This window comes from Rhamphochromis longiceps, linkage group LG23, assembly GCF_057381845.1.
Source record: "Rhamphochromis longiceps isolate RC_006_pf linkage group LG23, R_longiceps_female_GT1.1, whole genome shotgun sequence".
NCBI classification, from domain to species: domain Eukaryota; kingdom Metazoa; phylum Chordata; class Actinopteri; order Cichliformes; family Cichlidae; genus Rhamphochromis; species Rhamphochromis longiceps.
In genome coordinates this window covers 45,155,599-45,177,523 of record NC_140578.1, presented here as the reverse complement: position 1 = coordinate 45,177,523, position 21,925 = coordinate 45,155,599, and the positions used below count along the sequence as shown (strand labels likewise).

Genomic DNA, 21,925 nt, shown 5'->3' with positions numbered 1-21,925 from the left:
GGAACAGTTAGTCCCGTAATTCAGCTACAATGAAAAAGGCACAAAGCTGGAGTTATTCTGTGTCTTTGCTGCACAGCTGCCTCTTCTTCTCTCATTCTCCCCCTCCCTCTCCTGTTTCTACTTCAATCATGAAAACTGATCAATGATCAGCTGATCGTCTCTCTTGTTTGTTTATCTCCCACTTTGCATCAGAAAGAGGAAACCAGCGGAGTTCACGTTAAACAACAGCAGCACGTTTAAGCTTGATCAGCTGTTGTTAGAATTTATTTAATATTAATTTCTAGTATCAGCTAATGTTTGCTGGAGCCACAGCTGCAAAAAAGCTGCTGGTCATGATGTCGGTTTGGTTATGTGATGAGAGGGAAACATGAAGATGAAACCAGGAGATGTCCTTACTGAATCATCAGAGCTGAACAGTGATGGAGAAACAGGTTTACCTTTTAGGTGACATGAATGAGTTGAAGGGAAGTTATGAACTGTTTCTGAGAGACAAATAACACCAGGATCCTTTTTTAGGTAGCTGACAGCTGGTAACTGTGCAGGGGCGGGTCTAGCAAAGTTTTGCCAGGGGGGCCAGGTAGGGCATTAACAGGGAGAGGGGGGCACAAAGAAATACTTTTCTTTCTTATTCTCGTTTAAAATGTCTCGCTTTTAAAAAATAATTATCTGAATCTTACAACAAACGATTGATAGATTGATGCATATACACCATCAAGACAGTGAGCATCACTGTCACAACAGCGTTTGTTTTCATTCAAAGGCTTTAGGATTTTTGCTATAATGGTGAGCCGGTCTCTAGTCAAAATGCCCAGGCTGATTTTTTTGTCCCAGTCCAACCCTGTATGCAGCTCATCTGCAGTCTGGTGTTACCTACATCTTCCTATTCAGAAGGCAGAATTTCCGAGTTCTGAGTACAATCGACAGCACCACGACTGCAGTTTTTGTGTTGGATGTAAAAGGCGCACATGATGCTGTGACGTAGGCTAGAATCATGGTGGCGGTCCAGGCGTGGGATTTCTCTCGTGGAAATATGCACATTATCTTTTCCTTTCTATTGGTAGGTGGCACAGTGCACTTGTGGCAGGTAAGCAAGCTAGAAGACTGACAAAGTTATGGAAGCAACACATTAACAAGAGAATTCTGAGTAAAACCAAAGTTACTTTCCCTAGTAACTAGTTACTTTGAAAGTAACGAGTAACTTGAAGTAACTGAGTTACTTTTGATAGAAGTAACTAGTAATGTAACTAAGTTACTAATTTAAAGTAACTTACCCAACACTGGTCAATCATTAAAAATAAATCCTGGTCTTTCATTTTGGTGCTGCATTGTTCACAGAAACACATATTTTCCTGTTTCTTTCTGTTTGTGTGTTTCTGCTTTTGCCTGTTTAGCGCTGCTGAGCAGGAAAACCCAGACGAACAAAAACCTCTTTTAAGTAAATGTTTGAGTCACTTTGGGTCTGAAATGTAAAAATCTGCAAACTGAAACAGATTTGAAGGCATCACAGGAAGAGCCTCACATTCAAAACATGAAAGAGAGGACTTTTATTTTGAAACACTCAGGAAATGACAGAGGGAAAGTTTTTTAATTAAAACAAATTATTAGTTTATACAACCACCAAAACTGTGATGATCCTCCTTCTCCCTAAGATGGCAAACTGAAACACAAGTTTCCTTGTGGCTCAGGAAACTAACCACTCCAAGTTGGTGACTTTTGGAGATTTATTTTCCTGGATGATTGAGAATGCATCAAGACGAACACAAAAGGAAGTTCACAGCTTTTAGCAGCTCCCCCCCCAGACAAACAAAGAGGCAGTTGGCAGTTAGAAATCAGCAATCATTCACACACCCCCACTCCCCTCCAGAATTCTCAGGTAACAACCTAATTTACATATGAATGACTAGCCAATTTAGCTTCCACTTGGCTGAAGCTAAAGCCTAGCTAAAAGCCTACCAGCCATTTGGCAACTCAGCCCATCACACGTCCACGTCTCTCCTTGTTTCGTCTTTTATTATGAAAGGGTTGTGTTTCCATGTTCAGTGTGTTTCATGTTGCTTCCCCTGTGGTGTCAGGTTCATTTGTGTCAGCTGTGTTTCCACTTCCCTCCTTTCTCTTCTGTGTATTTAAGTCCGCTGTCTTCCTCTGGGCAGTGTTGGTGCGTTTTCCTCCGTTCACGTTATTCCGGGTTTCAGGTTATCTCCTGATTCTGTTTAGGTCCATGTTCATGTTCATGTTTTTTCATCAGAGTTTCTCGCATGCACCTCCTCGGATTCATGTTCATGTTTTTCTTGTCATAGTTGTCATAGTCATACCGAGTTATTCCCAGGATAGGTTTTAGTTTTAGTTTCCGCCCCTGTTTGCTGGGCCTTGTTTTGTGTTCGTGTTTTTCAACCTAATAAATGGTTTGTTTTTTTGTTAAGATTCAGTTCCATCTCTCCCTTGTCTGCTTCCGGGTTCATATTGCAATCACATCAGCCACAGTGACAATAAACTTATTTTGATTTTTAACTTTCTTTAGTTTTTCAACAATATTATGTATATATAAACATTTTGCATCTTACAATATAAAGCCTGGATCCTGCACATATTGCACTTTGAACTTGAACTGTGTTGTCTGTTTATTGGAGATTGTACTACTTGAATTCATTATCCTGGTGATATAACACATTAATTCTCCATTTGGAATCAATATAGTATATAATACAGTATCTGTCTATCCATCTATATAGCTATTGAATTGAACTGGAGTGAATGGAAGAGAATTAAATAATGGATTTCATGTTCATGTTTATCTATGTTGTAACAGTGACGACTTGAGACATCTGTTTGGCACTATATGAAGAGAATTAAATAAAATTTAAATGAAAATGATATTAACTGTATTTATACATTTTATATTTTTGGATGAGACACTGTCAGTGTGCTGTTATATAACTCAGGTATTTTTAAGGCCTGACTGGTGGCATTGGTGCCCATTGCTTTACTGTGCTGTTGGATGTGTATGTGGGCTATCCCTTGTACCTGACATTTGATTGGGCATCACTGTGTTGCTATGGTATGATCCTGGTAGTTGTTGTTAATAAAACAATAACAAATTCAAATTCAAACATTGCTGCATTCTTCTGTCACTGAGGATTCCAAACCTGCACTCAGTCTCCTCATTACTTTGGTATTGAACAGACAAACTTTGGAGCTCCTGCAAACTTTATTAACAAACTGCAAATATTTTACACAAATCTGCGACTGACAACAAGCACAGAGACTTCAAACAATCACTGAAGTAAGGACTGAAAGATTTACTTTAAAACAATAATGATTAAGACCTTTTTCGTAAGGTTGTTTTCCCTTGATTGCCAGCTGTTACTGTTTTTATCTTCATATCTTTCATATTTGTCCACCTGAACAATGCTTTAATGATAAATTTTGAGAAGTTTGATATGAATTTATCCAACTGACTTGAAAATGAAACTGACAACTGTCCTGTAATCTTACACAGAGAAACCAAATCCTGCGTCTTTGCCTTGACAGACGCCTAAAATGGCTCGAGCTGTGGTAAGTTACCCTTCACTGTGTCTGTTTCTAAACATTAAATCGTGTGAATTTTTAAAGAAAAATCCAACAACAACAATAATAATATGTAACAGAGCAAAACGTCAGATGACTTAAATGTTCCTCTGCAACACAAAGTCAAAGTCTGCCTCCTCCACAGGCAAAGGAGAAGCTCCCACGCTCATCCAGTGCAGACCGTTGTGCTCTGGACAATGAAGTTCCCGCTTTCATGTTCCGACCTATCAGCGCACCTGCATGTGAGCTCCTAAGTCCACCACCTGCTGATGCCAGCTTTCAGTCGAAGGACACAGACAAGATCATGCATCCAGATTTGAAAAACGATCGTTCATCCCTGGATGATGACGTGACATTTTTCATGTGTCCTACTGATGTTCCTCTGCCTCCGAGACCTCCACCCACTACAGAGTTAGGTCTCTGCAGAAAGCGCAGATATTCTACTGCTTTTTCTGTGGAGGATGAAGAGGAACATTTGATGCCCAAACGCATGAGGCTGATGAGTTGGGATGTCTCTAAGTCTCCAGCTGCTGAGAAGGAGTATGTTTGCTTTATGTGTCCTGAAGACAAGAGGTCTGAGTTACCTCTCAGCTCCCTCCAAGGCCATCCACCATCACAGGTCAATAATAATGACACTGACCAGTGTACCATTCTGCTGCCTCCTGAAATCCCAGTGCCTCCACCCACTGCAGAGGTAGGTCTCTGCAGAAAGCGCAGATATTCTACTGCTTTTTCTGTTAATGATGAAGAGGAACATTTGATGCCCAAACGCATGAGGCTGATGAGTTCTGATGTACCAGTTTCTTCAAATCCTCCACCTGCTGATGCCAGCTTCCATGCAAAGGACACAGACAAGATCATTAATCCAGATTTGAAAAACGATCGTTCATCCCTGGATGATGACGTGATGTTTTTCATGTGTCCTAGCGATGTTCCTCTGCCTCCGAGACCTCCACCCACTGCAGAGGTAGGTCTCTGCAGAAAGCGCAGGTATTCTACTGCTTTTTCTGTTAATGATGAAGAGGAACATTTGATGCCCAAACGCATGAGGCTGATGAGTTGGGATGTCTCTAAGTCTCCAACTGCTGAGAAGGAGTATGTTTGCTTTACGTGTCCTGAAGATAAGAGGTCTGAGTTACCTCTCAGCTCCCTCCAAGGCCATCCACCATCACAGGTCAATAATAATGACACTGACCAGTGTACCATTCTGCTGCCTCCTGAAATCCCAGTGCCTCCAAGTCCTGCCCCTGTTGGAGTTCTAGAAACTGTTGATTTTCCTTTTGTTGATAATTAAATACATGTTTGTGGTAATAAATACATTTTTGAGCAAATACATGTTGAGATGATTCGGTTGATTATGATGGTTATAATTATCCAAACAGTATTATTCCTAATAAGATCTTTACTTTTTATACTTATTTTCTCCATGACCTATTTTGATGTCTATTTTGAAGATCCACTCATATCATGACAGTATGCTTATTCTCAGTAGAGTGTATAGCCACATGTGAACAAATAATAAATTAAAGTCACTCATTAACAACTTACCACATACGCCGGAGCTGAATTCAAGATGTAAGCAGACGTTTCACAGATATCTTGGTTGTCTTTCCATTTCCTACACTAACAGTATCCTGAGAATTGGCTTATAGAGCTGATATAAAGGTGAAATTTGATGACTTAATCGAAGCATCATCAGCTTAAATGCAAATGAATCCACTGTACTTGAGGTAACCTAACACTGACCATGAACGCCACAATCACTGTGCGCCAGTCCAACACAGTGCTTTACTGTGAACTCACCACAGTACTGCAAACTAAAGTGTTTATCTTCCAGTCCAATCCAATCCATCTTTATTGAGAAAGCACTTTAAAAAACCCAGGACAAAACCAAAGTGCTGTACAGTAAATGAGTTAAGAACAATAGAATAAAACATAACAGTAAAAAAATAAAACACATAATACATAAAAAATGTAAACAGCCCTATATTTCAAAACAAGATAAAACAGCAAAAATAAACTAAAAAACTCAAACTAAAAACCAACATCTTACAAGGTGTCAAAGGTCAGGGTGAAGAGATGAGTTTTCAGGAGTGATTTAAGAACAGGCAGAGAAGAAGCCTGTCTAATCTCTAAAGGCAGATCGTGTCACAGTTTCAGAGATGCTGCAGCAAAAGCACGATGTCCTCTAAGTTTACGCTCAGTCCTGGGAACATTCAGGAACAGCTGATCAGCTGACCTGAGACAGCGGGTGGGTTTATAAGACTGTGGCAGCTCAGAGAGTTAAGATGCAGCTAGGTCATGGAGAGCTTTAAGAGACATTAATACCAATAAGCTGCTAACATGATGTTGTATTTTATTTACATGTCTGTTTTAGCTCTTTAACATTTGCATCTGTCTAACTGGCTAACCATGCAAGACTATTGTAAGCATTGCTCTGTAATAGTGCGACATTTTGGACCCCAGGAGGTCCTTCTGTATCTGCACGATGTTTGACCTGCAGTCTTTATAGCCGCCTATGTATATTCTTTTAAACCTTTTTATTGTTTTTAAATGATAGTTACGGACCAAATGTTAAACTATATAGTTGAATATATAGTTAAAGTGTTTCTCTAGATACAGAGAAAGGTTTTACATCAAAAGGTCATCTGTCTGCATATAAAACAGAAGCTTTCATGCAGATGCACTTCCTGTTTAGAGACTTTGAGGTTTAGGTAGTGACGGGGGTGATTTACTGAGCGTGTAAGTTTTCCTCCTGTCAACACACTCTACAATGCCGCCCACATGCCACTCCTGTCCAGTCTTGAAAGCAAAACATGTATGTATAGTATAAAATGGTGAAATGCGGATTTCCATGTTTCAATTGAATCACTTGATTGTAATCAATTGATTGCAGAGACTTTTGTCAAGACCCTATAGAATCAGAAGTCCCGTGAACATGCACTAATAAAAGCTGCAGTTGTAATAGGGGATAAAGTAGTGTGCACAATGTGTGTTTGGATAAGATGTCAGTAATGCATTCACATTAAAATCACAGGGTTTCTTTCTTTTTCTTATTTTTCTTACATATCATGTAAAAAAACACTCCTGCAGCATTTTTTCTCTGCCACAGATTTAGGAGAGGAAGAGTCCAGCATTTCAACACCTGTGCAAATGTTAGTTTATTTGATAGGTGCATCAGTAGTAATTATTTAAATTAGAGTTTTCAGCAGTGTTGTTGTATTTACAGCAAAGTGCCTGCAAAGTGTAAAAACTAATTAACTGATGATACTAGACCCTTAAAAGAGATAAACACCACTAGTCAAGTCATAATGGCTACTTACAAATACATAACCACGCAACACAACCCACACAGTGATCTAATGCACAAAAACAAAGGAGACTTAAACTGGCTGAATCAATTACTGTAAAGAAAACATGGAGGAAGGCTTCCTGTGGTGTCTGGCTGCAGTATAGGTCATAAACCTGCCTCCTGCATTACAGCAGACAGGTCAGGGGTCAAATGAAAAGCAAAATGTTTACCTCAGATAAGGGATGCACCGATACCACTTTTTTGGAAACGAGTACGAGTACTTGCATTTCAGTACTCGCCGATACCGAGTACTTAATAAAAACATGATTTAAATTTACAGGTAACAGCTTTAGTCCTATAATTTAACAACAAAAAAACAAGGGACTGGTTTGGAATTAAGAACATTTATTTAAAATGAAAAGCATGTTGTATGCAACATATTACAGAATAAATAATTATAAAAAAAATTTAAACAGTGACAGTGCAACTCAAGTATTTTTCAGTTTATTTTAAACTCTGCCGCTTTGGACAACACAAGGGGCATTAATAAACATCTTTGCCATTTAGTGCACAATATGTGAATAAACTAACAACATCCACTGACATAGAACTGTGGCAGTCAGTGCAACTGAGGTAGGTATTAACATCAAGTCTAAGATGACTCACTAAATGGAGAGAAACAGTGAGTGGCAGGGTTTTTTAAGAAAAGTAGCTTTTCTGCATCATCAGCAGTCAGACTGTTTCTGTTTTCATCTATAATGTGTGACACTGAGCTAAAAAGCCTTTCACTGTCCACACTGCTACATGGGGCTGAGAGCTATTTACAGGCTATTTTAGTCAAAGTGGGGAACCTGATTTTGTTGACACCCCAGTACTTCAGAGGACTGTCTTCACGAAGGCTTGGGGCCTCTCCGAGGTATGTGTCGAGCTCAATGGCAGCACCTGCTGCCAGCGGCAGCCTGGGCCTTGAGGAACAGTTTAGCAGGAGGTTCTGCAGCTTCTGCCCGACTCCCCTCTGCCTCACCTCTAGAAGCTCCTGCTTCAGGTGCAGCTTGGCCTCTGGAGCAGTGTTGGAGAAGAAGCGCTCTTTATACCTGCACAAAATTCATAAATGTATTAATATGTGGAAAAATAGGACTGATGTCATGTAATATGTGCTGTTCCAGCGTGTCTGTACGTCCTGCTGCAGTCTCTTTATTGGCTGGTTGAGCTGTCCCTGAATGTCCTCGAGGCGGGAGTAGGCTAAGTCGGAATGTTTAAAATGCCCAACTATTTTCCGTCCCACTGCTTTAGCATCAGCTATGCTCCTCTGTGCTAATAAGCGTGGGTAAATAAGCGTGGGCAAACTCTTTGTACTCGTTGTCGTGTTGGGATTTTAGGTGCTTGATTAAATTACTTGTGTTAAATGCGCTACCTTTAGAGCCTCCTCTGGACAATTTCGATGAGCACAATTTGCAGTCCGCCTTTGTTTTCGTGTCTTCGTTCACTTTGAAATAGTTCCACACGGCTGATTTGTCTCGCCTCGCCTTCTCCCCGCTCTGATACGCAGCCGGGGCCTGGGGGCGGGCACTCGGTGCCTGTGATTAACCCCTTACATGCCGCTCAAACATAGACAGGTCTCAGACCGTGGTATCGGTCCTCGGTATCGGGGAACTTTTAACGAGTACTTTAGAAAATGTGGTATCGAGGCCGATACCAGATACCGGTATCGGTGCAACCCTACCTCAGATTAAATATTTCCCAAAGTAAATTGGACTGAACTGGCCAGTTAAATACACGAGGGGATACGAATAGAAAAAAAATATCTAAAAACAAAGAATGAAAACCAACTATTAATTTAATACTTAAGTCTGTGAAGGTTCTCAGTCATCCAGGTCATCATAGTCTAAGGAGCTTGGAAAGAAAAGCCTCTGGACTTCTTGAGTTGCTTGAAGACGTTTCACCTCTCATTCGAGAAGCTTCTTCAGTTCTAAGGGTCAATGGTGGGGAGTCCCAGACTTAAAACCAGTGGGAGTTTCCCCCCAAAGAGGGACAAAGGACCCCCTGATGATCCTCTACCTAATCACATGAGCCAAGGTGTGAAAGCGGATGTGGGTCCTAATCAGCCAGGGTTTTGGGTGAGCTCATTGTGAAACCTGGCCCCACTTTATCATGTGATTTCCTGAGGTCAGATGGCCCAGGATGTAAATGGTCTGAGATCCCTTCCCAGACGCCTTAACGTCCAGTGAAAACAACACATCATTTTCTCTCCAGTTACCCTCAGCAGTCCAACAGACCTCCAGCACCAGTAAAACATTAACCAGAAATTGTTTATGGGACATGTGTCGTTATTTATGTTTGTGGAAATGTGCATTAAAATTAAAATAAAGATGCTGGTGTCTGACGTTACTGACTTCCCAATTGTGTGGCTTCTGGGGTGGCCTTCACAATTCAATTTTCAATTCAATTTTATTTTCTCAGCGACAAATCACAACAATATTATAAGGCAGACCCTACAATAATACATACAGAGTAAAAGCCCAACAATCATATGACTCCCTATGAGTGAGCAGTCTGGAGACAGTGGGAAGGAAAAACTCCCTTTTAACAGGAAGAAACCTCCAGCAGAACCAGGCTCAGGGAGGGGCGGGGCCATCTGCTGCGACTGGTTGGGATGAGAGAAGGAAGACAGGATAAAGACACGCTGTGGAAGAGAGACAGAGGTTAATAACAGGTATGATTCAATGCAGAGAGCTGCATTAACACACAGTGAGTAGGAAAGGTGACTGAAGAAGAAATACGCATTGCATCATGGGAATCCCTCAGCCACATACACCTGTTGCACTACACAACAAATGCAAGCATGTCAGTTTTATTCATTTTATGCTCATCTTCGTACAAATTTTAAAGGTAATGCAGTCAAAACTTTGTAAGTATCTGAGTGATTGGATGAAGCGGTTTGATGACGTAACACGCTATTTTAGTTTAAAATGCTTATAATGTTATGATAAATGGTAGTTTTGTTACTTTTACAATATTATCCATCCTTCAGCTTCAGCGAACATGACAGTTAGCAGTGTAATAATTCCTCTGTGATAAAGAAAAATTAGCTTGTTTTCTTTTTGTGTGGGAGCTCGCACAGTGTTTCAACTTTACAGCCTTTTAATATGAAAGTCCTGTCAGTACACTTCCTTTTTACATCATTTCACACTTGCCCCGTGAAGGGCAACAGTCTGACGTCTGCTTAGCCAGGAAAGCTTCAGCTTGTTTCTTTCCGCACATCTTCCTCTTCACTGTCGGTGGCTTACAGACATGTTAACAAGCATGGACGTATCAAAACTTTGCTTGATTTTGCTGTTACCACTAGCTGTGTCCCATGATGCTGAAGGTAATACAAGGAAACTATTTTCATTATGCATTATTAATATTTTTAAATTTATAACCTCCTTGCTTTTAGTTTAAACTAAACACATTATTATGGGATTAAAAAGATGGTTTAACATTCACAAAATATAGAAACTAAAGTCCTCTCTGACACAGGCTGAATCTTGTATTTACCGTATTTTGCTGTCCCTGTTTACAGAGACTGTTGTGAAGACAGTCAGGAGAGAACACGATGTCACTCGGATTTGCAACAAGGAAAGTCAGACTACTATTGTTTTGATTATCTGTAAGATCAAAAGACAGAGGGACACAGGAGGAGAGTGTCATCTGCTGTATCGACACGGAGAGAACGTTACTCAGGAATGTGACCCCAGGTTCTCAATAACAAAAGAAAATCAGACTGCCTTTCTCAAGCTGACCAGTTTAACACCAGCTGATAGTGGGAACTTCACCTGTGAGTGTACAAACACTGAAGGGACATATATTGTCCATATCAGTGTCACTGTGGAAGGTAAATGCATTTTGGTTTCTTTATCTGACACAGTTATTCAGCACTGTGTCAGCATTGTATTGACCTGCTTATGTGTTTTTTATTCTTGTAATTTGTTCATTTCTTTTCTTCTTATTTTCACTTACAGCAGTTTAAATACTCTCACTGACTCATTTATCAGGTACATCTTTGAACCGAGTTGGACCACCTTCAGCCATCAAACATGTCTTCATTTTTTGTGGCACAACAAGGCGCTAAAAACATTCCTCAACGATTCTCAAGACATATTGAAATTACATCATCACACAGTTGCTGCAGATTCGTCAGCTGCTCTTACTTGAAGCAAACTTTCCGTTCCACCACATCCCAAAGGTGCTCTGCTGGATTGAGATCTGGTGACTGCGCAGGCCGTACATGATTTGAGCGCCGTGACATGGTGTGGTATCCTGCTGGAAGCAGCCATCAGACGATGGGTATTTTTTGGGCATAAAGACATGAATGTGGTCAGCAACAACCTTCAGGCAGGCTGTGGTGTTTAAATGATGCTCAGTGGTCACTACAGGGTCCAAAGTTTGCAAAGAAAATCCTTCACAGAGCATTACACCACCAGCAGTCTGAACTGTTAGAAATCAACTCATCGGGCAAGGCATCGTTTTTTTAGTCTTCTGTTGTCCAGACTTGCAAACTGTAGCCTCAGCTTGCTGTTGTTAGAGGACAGCAGTGATATCCAGTGTGGTCCGCTCTGCCTCAAGGTTTGATGTGTAAACAGCATTTTTACCCAGAGAATCACAGCTCACTGGATATTTTCTATTTTTCAGACCATTGTCTGTGAACAGAGATGATTGTGTGGGAAAATCCCAGCAGATCAGCAGTTTGTGAAGCACTGGGACCAGTAACATGTGCCATGTTGCTCTGTTTGAGCATTGATCTGCTGACATTTTATTATTTTATTAACCTTTATTTAACCAGGAAGATGAAGCTGACATGTGATTGACAAATGAAATGAACACTGAAATATTTGTGTTACACCCTGAACAAGTATACCTCATAAAGTGGCCAGTGAATGTATATAAGCAGTTGGACCAATTTCAGTTCATAGTAATATTCAGAAAAGATGCAAAAGAAGAAGAAGAAGACAAAAGAAAAGAGCACAGTGACAATATTTAAAGCTCTGTGGTTATAAAACCGGGGTTTCATTACTTCACTCAGAGTTTCAGTAGACGTAAACTGTGTTTGATTTGTGTTTTGATTTCCAGGAAATGAAAGTAAATGATTTTACTGACAAATGCATCTTTTCAATGATTTAGACACAAACGAGGCCCACACTTCAGCAGACAAATCTTTTTCCGTTTATCTGCCCGGTGTTGTGATCATCTTTATAACTGGAGTTATCGTGGGATTTATCTACTGGAGGAAAAGTAATGGGTGAGACTATTTTTGCTGCAGTAATTCAAAGATGATATAGATGTAGAGAAAGTAAAAGGAAACATCACATTTCAATAAGTGAGAATTCGGTGTATGTTAAACATCATGTCTAGAATGAACACTTTTTATCCTTCCAAAAATAATTATCATTATTAAGAGAGAAGATAATATAAATGTAGATGTTCTTACTTGATTTTTCTCTGTTTGAATGTGAATAGTGTTACACTAATGCTGACATCCTTTCTTATCAACGTGGCTGCTTAAGGTCAGGAACATCTGGAGTGTCTGTACCTGAAAATCCCAACGGTTTGGTGAGCAATTTATTGCTACGATCTACAGCAGCTAGTTAAAAGTTTGCCAGTAAACATAAAACATGTACATTTATGTTTTAGGATGTTACTTATATAGATAATTACAGATTAGTGTTATAATACTATTAGTGCCAACTTCAGTGTCCTTTATTTTGTGAAGAAGCTCTTACAGAAATGAGCAGAAACATTAAATAATCCAGGCAACAGATGGAGAGATTTAAAGATCAATAGAGTGTGTGGGTAGACCGGGTTGAACTTGATTAATACCTAAAATATTTCACTTTTCTAAAGGATGACGATGAGCCAGATCAGCCCTATACAAACCTTCAGCAGCCATCGAGTGATTCCTACCAGACTCTCATCTCAGTGAACCATCAACACGACAACAAGACACGCTCAGCAAGAAGCGCAGGAACTGTGGGAGTGGATAATAAAGCTCTATGAAACATTTTAAAGTAAATAAAACTTTAGGTGACATACTAATATAATAATATTCATATATTATAATAAACGTCCATCTTTTCACACTGGATAGTTGTTTCCCAGTAATGGAGACCATTCAGTCATAATACTCCAACTCAGGCTCTCAGATTTAATACAATACAAACACAATAAACTGTGGCAAACATGACTCTTTGTATCAGACTAGTTTTGTTTTTGAACAAACATCTCATCATAATTTGAACACAATGTCCATCCAGATAAACAGAGAGATCAGTCTGGCTTAAACAATGTTGGTGGTTTACCTTCTACTGTCCTTCCACTTTTATGCACTTCTATTTTAGACATAGTAAAAGTTTCAGTGTAGACACAAGAGGTGAAATAAGGAGGGTGCAAGTCTTCCTGCTTTCACTATAGTCTACCTCACACTGTCAGCCACAGTTACTTCCTCACCAGCATGACTGCACGGAAACTCTGCTTTCTCCTGCTTCTGCTTGTGGCTTTTAGCAGTGAAGGTAAATATATATAATTAAAAAAGAAAAGCTGTAAAGCCAGGTGTTTAAGAAGAAAGCTTTAGTTAGGTTAGTGAAATAATATATGTGATTGATTTTCCCACAACAACAAATATATAGAAACTATAATCCTGATTTTGTTTCATTTTAACTGGAACAATTTATAGAGACTCTTGTGAAGACAATTGGAAAGAAACCCGATTCCACTCAAATATGCAGCAAAACAACTCTGAATATTACTGTGATGATACTGTGTGAGATCAGCACAGAGAGGAGCCGAGGAGAACAGTGTCGTCTGCTCTATCGTTACGACCGAGGCTTTATTCATGGCTGTGACTCCAGGTTCACACTGCTCAACTTAACATCTGAAGACAGTGGGAACTACACCTGTGAGTGTGGATTTCGTGGTGGATTGTATGTTCTCCATCTCAGTGTGACTGTGAGAGGTAAAAACATTTTCTATTTATACCCACACCGCAGATTCAAGGTGGATGTTTGGAACTGCGTTAACACTTTCTTTTCTGTCATACATGGTTTGAGGTCGTCATTCCCGCCTGCAGCGGATTAATGAAAGGTTTCAGTCAGGAGATGAACATCTGGAATGTTTTTAAGCTCTTCTTCTGGCTAATTTTTTAAAATTTCATTATAAAACTGCTCCAATCACAACTTTGGTGTTATTTCATCAGTGAAATGTTTGAATGATGCAATTGAAACTCTAATGTAATGAAAAGATAAACATGTTTTCCACTTTAATATAACAGGTTAATGCAAATTTCGTGACTTTTCATGTTTTCAAAATGAAGTTTTTTTGTGTGTGTGGCAACATTCAACAGACGATGGAGAGTCTTCTGGCATGAAGTTCATGGCTACAGTTCCCATCATTTCTGCTGCTGCTTCACTCATCAGTGTGGCTGTGATAACCTGTGGTTACAGCCTGAGGAGAAATCCTCGCAGGTGAAAACTTTTACTGACGCACTTAAACTCATGAAATGACCCTTTGAAATCACTTGAGCACATTACTGCATACAGCAGCCACTGTGGTGTTCAAAGTATCTCATAGGTTCTTTTCAAACACCACACATTAGTTGTAGACATAGCTAGTCTTGTTTTTGAGGTATTTTTCACCCCATGACCTCTGATGTTTTTATCCTAACAGAGAAAACAGATCAGGTCTAACTAACTTAACAGGATCTGAAACTCGCCAGATGTTTGTGAGTTTTCCATAGTTCTGTTTTACACTTAATTGCGCCGAGGCTGCAGTGCATTATGTCTGTGTTTTAAGCTGCACTTTAATTAAATGTAAATGACAGTGTAAATTGTTGTTTAGGACAAAGAGGACCGCTACATGAGCCTTCATCGGCAAAACATCGATGTCTACCAAACTATCTCCTCCGGTCGCCTTCATCATGATGCTGAGGCCACTGCATGTCACAGTCATGTACAATAATAATCAGAGATGGAGTTTTTATCCTGACTACGTGATCTATAAAACTATGATGCTAGACATGCTATCTATAAAAGACACTGACATTGTAACTTGCCAGCATCATGTGTACTGTTAGTTTGTTTTGCACTGAAAAAAGAGAAAAATATTAACGTCCAGTAAAACTTGTAATGATGTTGTGAATGAATTGCCTTAATTCATGGCTTTTAACACCATTTAATTTCTGTTTTTTATCTGGTTTGAACGTTGAAAATCCTGCCACTTGGCTCTGTGGCCTCTGCCACCATTATGGTTTTTGCTATACTGGTCCACTTGATAGTCATATTTGATGATGATTTTACTTTATTTTGAGTCATTAGAATCAGAACGGGGGTCAGGAAAGAAGAAAAAAGATAAGCTGGGGAGAAAGTTAACAGAAGAAGAGGGAAAAATAGAGAAGAAGAGAAATAGATGGAGAGGAAGAGAGAAAAAATACTGAAAATCTATTTCATCATCTGCTGAAAAACACAAGGAAAAACCAACACAGTGGGGAACCCACAGCAACAACCAATAATATGCAGTAAGTAGGCTAGTAAGTAGTAGTAAATAATAGATATTAAATGTTACTGAGCAGTAAATGGGCCCAGAGGGCCGAGACCTGAGGGCACCCCACCCGCAGCACAGGCCCAACAGAGCCAGGGGGCCGGGCCCCACCGAGCAGCCGCCCAGAGTGAGCCACTAAACACAGAGAACCACTAATGCACTGTGGGTGGGGGCACCAGCTACTGGCAGGAAGTGTGGTGGGGGGAACTAATACGTGACTATTTTTATGTGGAGTGGAATTAAACTGCCATAGAATATGCTTGTGGTGGATTTGACTCAACACAAGCGTATTGTCAAAGTGTTCTTTGGCATGCATCGAGACAGTTTCTCAGATACTGAAGTGACTTGAGCAGAGCCAGTTAAAGCCTACTGTGCTTGAGTGGGCAGCTCAAGTTTCCACGTGGAAGGTTTAGTGAGACAAAGACAGGAAGTTAAAGCTGCTGACTAATAATCTGCAGGTTCCTGATTTGAGTCTCTGTTAAGAGGATGGTGTCTCTGAGATAATTGCTTTTGTGCATCGATAAATAAACAGGGAAATAAATGAATAGAAAAAAGCATCCGAGCGGATGTGCACCGATGGTGTGCCCACTGGTCTTAAAGTGCCTTTGCGCCCCTTACCATTTATGGAGGTCCCATTTGGGCACATTGGCATGGACCTATAGTGTACATGGATATTGCTTTGTATTAGTTCTGGTATATTATACAACACAATAACATGATGCAGTGCTGCTGTGCACCATTTCTGCAAAGAGTGTGGTGCAAGCAAGGAAGATAAGATAACTCTTGCACAGTCATACCTAGTACAATAATACAACAAAACTGGAAACTGTCCCACCATAACACAATCATTTAGATACAATATTGGACTTTGTTTACATGTAACTGCACAAATAGAATTTAGAAATGTAATTATTGACAAGAGTGAACAACCACTTATAATGTAATCTACAGCTGTGACCAAACAGCTAGATAGAGAATCAGAAGTGTTGTGTTTTCTACAAAGTTTGCTGTTTCAGTGAGAGTCATATGTCATATCATTTCAAACAGTGGCGATCCAGAAATGTTGTACAAACGAGTAAGACTAACTATAGACTTTAGCCAAAGTTGTTAAGTTAGCTAAAGAGTTGGGATTGTGTGTAAGGCATAAATAAACCTAAAATGCAATGTTTTGGACGTTCTTTGGCACATTTCCCTACTGTAGGGGTCTCTGCAAGCATACGGGGCTCTGAGAGGGAACAAGATGACAACGAGGAATTCTACTGGAAACAGTCGATCATGTCTGTCAAAGCTTAATTCAGGGCAAACTAGGCTAAATTAGTGTTTTTAGCTAACAGCTACAGTAAGCATAAAAGTGACTGTTGGGCTATTATTTGTTAACAGGGGCGATTTTAACCCATTTTTGGGGTGCTTTGGTTCATTTTTGGGGTGCTTTGGTTCATTTTTGGGGGTGCTTTGGTTCATTTTTGGGGTGCTTTGGTTCATTTTTGGGGTGCTTCAGCACTTACTTACTTTTTTTTGACAATATTTGCTGTTTGTGTGACACACTACTAAAAATATAAAAGGCAGAACTTGGTTGAGAGGTAACATTTTAACAACAAAAGTATCCATAATATTTTTTAATATTTTGTAATAATTTATTTGTAATAATTTATTCTGTTTCAGGAGTGTTTTTATGTATCTGTATTATATTATACAAACACATTAAAAGTGAATCTCTGTCCAAAATATGCACTCAGTTTACTTCTTACTCACTATGAGCATCATTCATTATTCTCCTCCAGTAATTAAGGTTAGGATATGTATTTTTTTTATTCCAATCCATTCTTCTTTGGCAGCATTTAAATAACCTTGATCAGAATTGATGGTTTTGTTACAGACTTTTCAAAAAAGTGTTTTGCTTTTCTTTCACAAATGTGGGATTAAATTGTTAAAAAGTACAAAACAGTGATGTCATGTTTTGTGACGAGGACCCAGGCACAGAGAGACTTGATGGATTTAATAATCTTTTGATTTAATAAAGAAATTTGCAGACTTGCACAGAGACGGTAAAATTATGATGACTGATAAAGGAGGCGAAGACAACAGACGATGAGGACAGGGAGGATGCAGGGACAGAGACGGGGAAGAAGTCTCATTGTGACCAGTAAAGTGTATCTTGGCTGGCTGGGCAGCTCTCTGGGTGCTCAGCCCCCCGAAGCTCTGATCCTAGAATCCTCCCTGAATTGTGTTAATACAGTATGTCAAAATGAAAGCATAACTGTACAGGGTGGGCCAGTTATATGGATACACCGTAATAACATAGGAATGGTTGGTGATGTTAAAGTCCTGTTTGTGGCACATTAGTATATGTGAGGGGGCAAACTCCTCAAGTTCGGTGGTGACCATGGTGACCATTTAGAAGTCGGCCATCTGATACCAAATGATACCAAACAAGGCAAAGTAAATAATTTTTAAAGGTAAATGTAGAGGAAACATCAAAAGTTGTCACGGCTGGGGCAGCAGTCGTGTGGTGGAGTGAATGAGGACCAAGATGCAGACGGCGGTGGAGATGCGAGTGGAGATTTATTTACAGTGAAAATAACAAAGGTGAGGGAAGAAGCGAACATCAACCTAAACTGGGAAGAACTAACAGACAAAGCAGAAAACATGAGGGCAGCAGGGAAACACAGAGATGACACGAAGAAGGCAGAGAGACGTGGAGAAACACCGATGGACACGGAGACTTTTCACCTGTTCCTTTTGTTTGAAGTGGCCGAACTTGGCCACAGTAGGACGTGGTCTCCCGGTCGCAGCCCGCATGGGGCCGATGCGATGCACTCTATCAAAGGCCATGTTCTTCACCGTGTCCTCCAGCAGCTTCAGGTGGGTTTTGATGAAGTTTTTGCACTCTGAGCCTTCTTCATCACAAGATCCTGGAAGCACTGATCAATGTAATCTTGGAGAGCCTCTAAACTCTCCCCGTTGTTCTCCAGGGTGTTGGAGATGATTTAGACAAATATTGTTAGTTAGAAGACTATTGATAAGTGTATTTGGTAATACTGAAGCTTAAAGGAATTTGTTCAATTCTAAACTACCATTCGCTTTAATTTTCCGCCAAAATCTCCGCGTCTGACGTCAGTTACAACATGAGTCGCTTACCTCTGACACTCTGAAGTCACATTGAGTTTTCCTCACTGACTGTTTTAGACAGGATTGTGGGAGCAACACAAAAAGCAGCTTCAGCTGGAAACACACAGTTTAGTGTCTTTGCTGCTCGCTTTAAGTCACAATAAACAGGAAACTCATTGTGTCTCATGTCAGAATCACTCATATACAGGACAGGAAGAGGCGGAGCTTATTTCCTGCAGGGAGAGGTTAGCAGTCTGTGTCTTTCTCATTTCTGACTCCTAAAGAGCTGAAAAACACAGGCTGTTATTGGCTGGCTGACACTGGGATTAATGTCCTTGAAGCCAGCAGTCTTTAATGTCCAGGTTCAGAACGGGCAGGTGAAAAACAGTCCTTTATGTCCTCTGATGTTCAATAAACTGTCCTGATTACTGAGGGAGCAGAGAAAGTGTCTCCATCACTCACCACAGCTGGATGCTCTGAAATCCTGGAATCCAGCTGTGGAGAGGAGCGCCGGCGGCGTGGACGCAGTTTAGTAATCAGGGAACGGGAGGCAGGAGGGAAACACAGCTGGGACCAATTACACACACGAGACAGGAAACAGTAACACAGGACTGTCAAAGTAAAACAGGAAATATAACACAGAGTCCAAAGTAAGGAGACGTGGGACACAGTGAAGACACAGAAACAGAAACCAGAACTATAATCACAAAACAAACTCAGAAACATAAAGAGTGAATCAGCTGATTCAGTGTTTGTGACAAAAACATGGATCCTGGTTAATAACTTTTATTTGTTTGTTTCTGTATTATTTTGTGTATCGTTCTTATGAGCTGTTGTTTTGTCAGTGAAATATTATTTCATTGTTTTAAGCTTTTTGTTGACTTTGAAGTGCTTAAGTTGATATTTTTGAACATTTAATTTGTTCGATTATTGTCGAGTCGATAAAACTGTCAAACGCACAGCTGCTTCCAGCACGGCCGGAGGAGAGGTGGCCGAGCAGACGCACAACACACACAGCTCACAGGTTTGCATTTCTAGATATTGCAGATGTTGCAGAAATTGAGAGTAAAGAACTCAGAGATCCAGCGCTGTCTCCTGCCCCTTATTTATACACCACAACACAACGACAGGCGTAACTCACACAAACGGGTAACATGAGGCTCAGATGCTTTGGACGTGTTCACATATACTGGACACAGAATGATGAAGATGGAGCTGCAGGAAGGAGGAAAAGAGGAAAAACACAGAAAAGATTCACAGATGTGGTGAAAAAGGACACGACAGCTTCTGTTTGTTAGTTTGGTTTTTCTTTATTTGGTAAAGATTCAGAAATAAAGAGAAGATCACATGTTTGAATATTATATTAACGTTCTGTAATTACAACAAGTTGTAAAATCTTTCCAGAGTGAGACAGAGACTGTGCAGAGACTGTAGAAGGACAGAGCAGCAGCAGAGCAGTCCAGATACACTGATGATCCTCTGTCAGATCCAGAGGGACACACAGGGGTGATGCTGGACTCTACATTGTGTCTGACAGTGGAGCTGTTCTCAGAGCAGTTCACTCTGCAGCACTGACAGTCATCTGCACTTCATTCCTCTGTCAGTCACTGCTGGATGAAGCTCTCCTCTCCACCTCCCAGTAACATGGCCCAGTCAGAGCGTCTCTACTAGAGATGGCACGATACCACTTTTTTATGTCCGATACCGATATCATAAATTTGGATATCTGCCGATACCGATATGAATCCGATATAGTGTTTTTTAATCAACAAAACTGTTTTTTAAATATCTTGCTGCATTTTGCAAGTCTGCAAGTTCATACTCAAGTTTAAAACAACAACTACACTAAAGCTATTCTGTTATACCTGTATACATAAAAAATATTTCATAGTTCAGCAATACTGATCAATCTAATAAACATAAACCTACACCATCCTCCCTATTCTGGTATTTTAAAGAGTACTTAGCGTAAATATTAAGCAACCTAACTAATAGGGTTCCAACTCCCAGCAACAACAAAAATAAATAAATAAAAAATAGGGAACCACCCCTCACGCTCCACCTCATGATGCTTAATCAACGTAATCAACCTTAATTTGATGCAGTGTGAAAAAAAATGCACAGAAATCAATTATTTTTCAAGAAATATTAAATAGATTCAACATCTTTCTTCAACAAAATTGCAGACTGCACAGATGGTACCTTCCCAAAGTAAAAAGTACTATAGCTTACTAGGGTATATATATTAGACTTAATAGTCACTATATACAGTAATTGACTTCTATTCATTTTACATCAAATTAAAACTTTGGGTGTCAGATAATTATTTATTAAAAGCTCGACATTTTAAATGAGAATAAGAAAGAAAAGTATGTCTTTGTGCCCCCTTTTCCCTGTTAATGCCCTATCGGCCCCCCTGGCTAAACTTTGCTAGATCCGCCCCTGCACAGTTACCAGCCGTCAGCTGCATAGAAAAAGGATCCTGGTGTAGAAAGTAATATTAAATAAATTCCAACAACAGCTTATCAAGCTTTAATGGGCTGCTGTTGTTCAGCCGCTGGTTTGCTCTTTCTGGCGCAAAGTGGACCAAAAACAAACAAGAGACACGGACTCGCGACAGAAAAGCCGATCAGCTGATCATTTAAGCAGTTTCACGATTGAAGTAGCAGCCGGAGAGCGAGAGGCAGTCGCTTGTTAAGCTTAATGTGGGAATGCTTTACAAACATTCAGAGATGGACTTACACACTTGCTTTACTTCTCTCGGGGATAACTTTGTCGGAGATGAAATGCCAGGTTGCTAGCAAAGCTCCAAATGCTATCCAGACTACCGACAGGTCCATGCCACAGCTGCTCTATCACGTGATGCATACTGCTCCGAGTGCTAACGTTCTGAGGCGAGTTACGGCGTGTTGCAAGTTTTGTGAGGTGCTTTCATGATATTTAATGGATCGGATTACATTTTTTATTTTTCTCCGATATCCGATCCAGTAATTTAGGTCAGTATCGGACCGATACCGATACGTAATATCGGATCGGTCCATCTCTAGTCTCTACACACAAGCTGCTGCTGCTTCAACCTCTCTGGATCATCAGGACACAGCTGCTCCTCTCTCAGCACACACACCGTCCTGTTTACCATCATGGCCTCCACCTGCAGAGAGAAGGAGGAAGAGCAGAGGAGATAAACGAGTGTTTCCAGAGACTCTTCATCAGCTGTCAGTCAGTGATGCAGCACATCCAGTATAAAGAGCAGCAGGGACGTCAGTGCTGGGACTGTACTAGGACTCATTGTTGCTTCACTTTTTCTAATCTTTGGATTTTTATTGAAGTTGCTGAAAATGTTTTTCCCTCCTAGTTTGAGTTTGGACTTTCATTCATTAGAAGAACCTTGGT

The 21,925-nt window shown here is 40.2% G+C and overlaps 1 protein-coding gene across 1 annotated transcript in view; it reads right to left on the bottom strand.

The window, feature by feature from the left end:
- Positions 1–21,375: 21,375 nt before the first annotated feature.
- Positions 21,376–21,925, bottom strand: part of LOC146642816 (ribonuclease inhibitor-like) — a 191,849-nt gene continuing 191,299 nt past the window's right edge. The window contains exon 8 of the mRNA XM_085399324.1: positions 21,376–21,683. Within this exon, the coding sequence (XP_085255450.1) occupies positions 21,671–21,683 (13 nt within the window). The 3' untranslated portion in view covers positions 21,376–21,670. The remainder of the gene's footprint in view (positions 21,684–21,925) is intronic.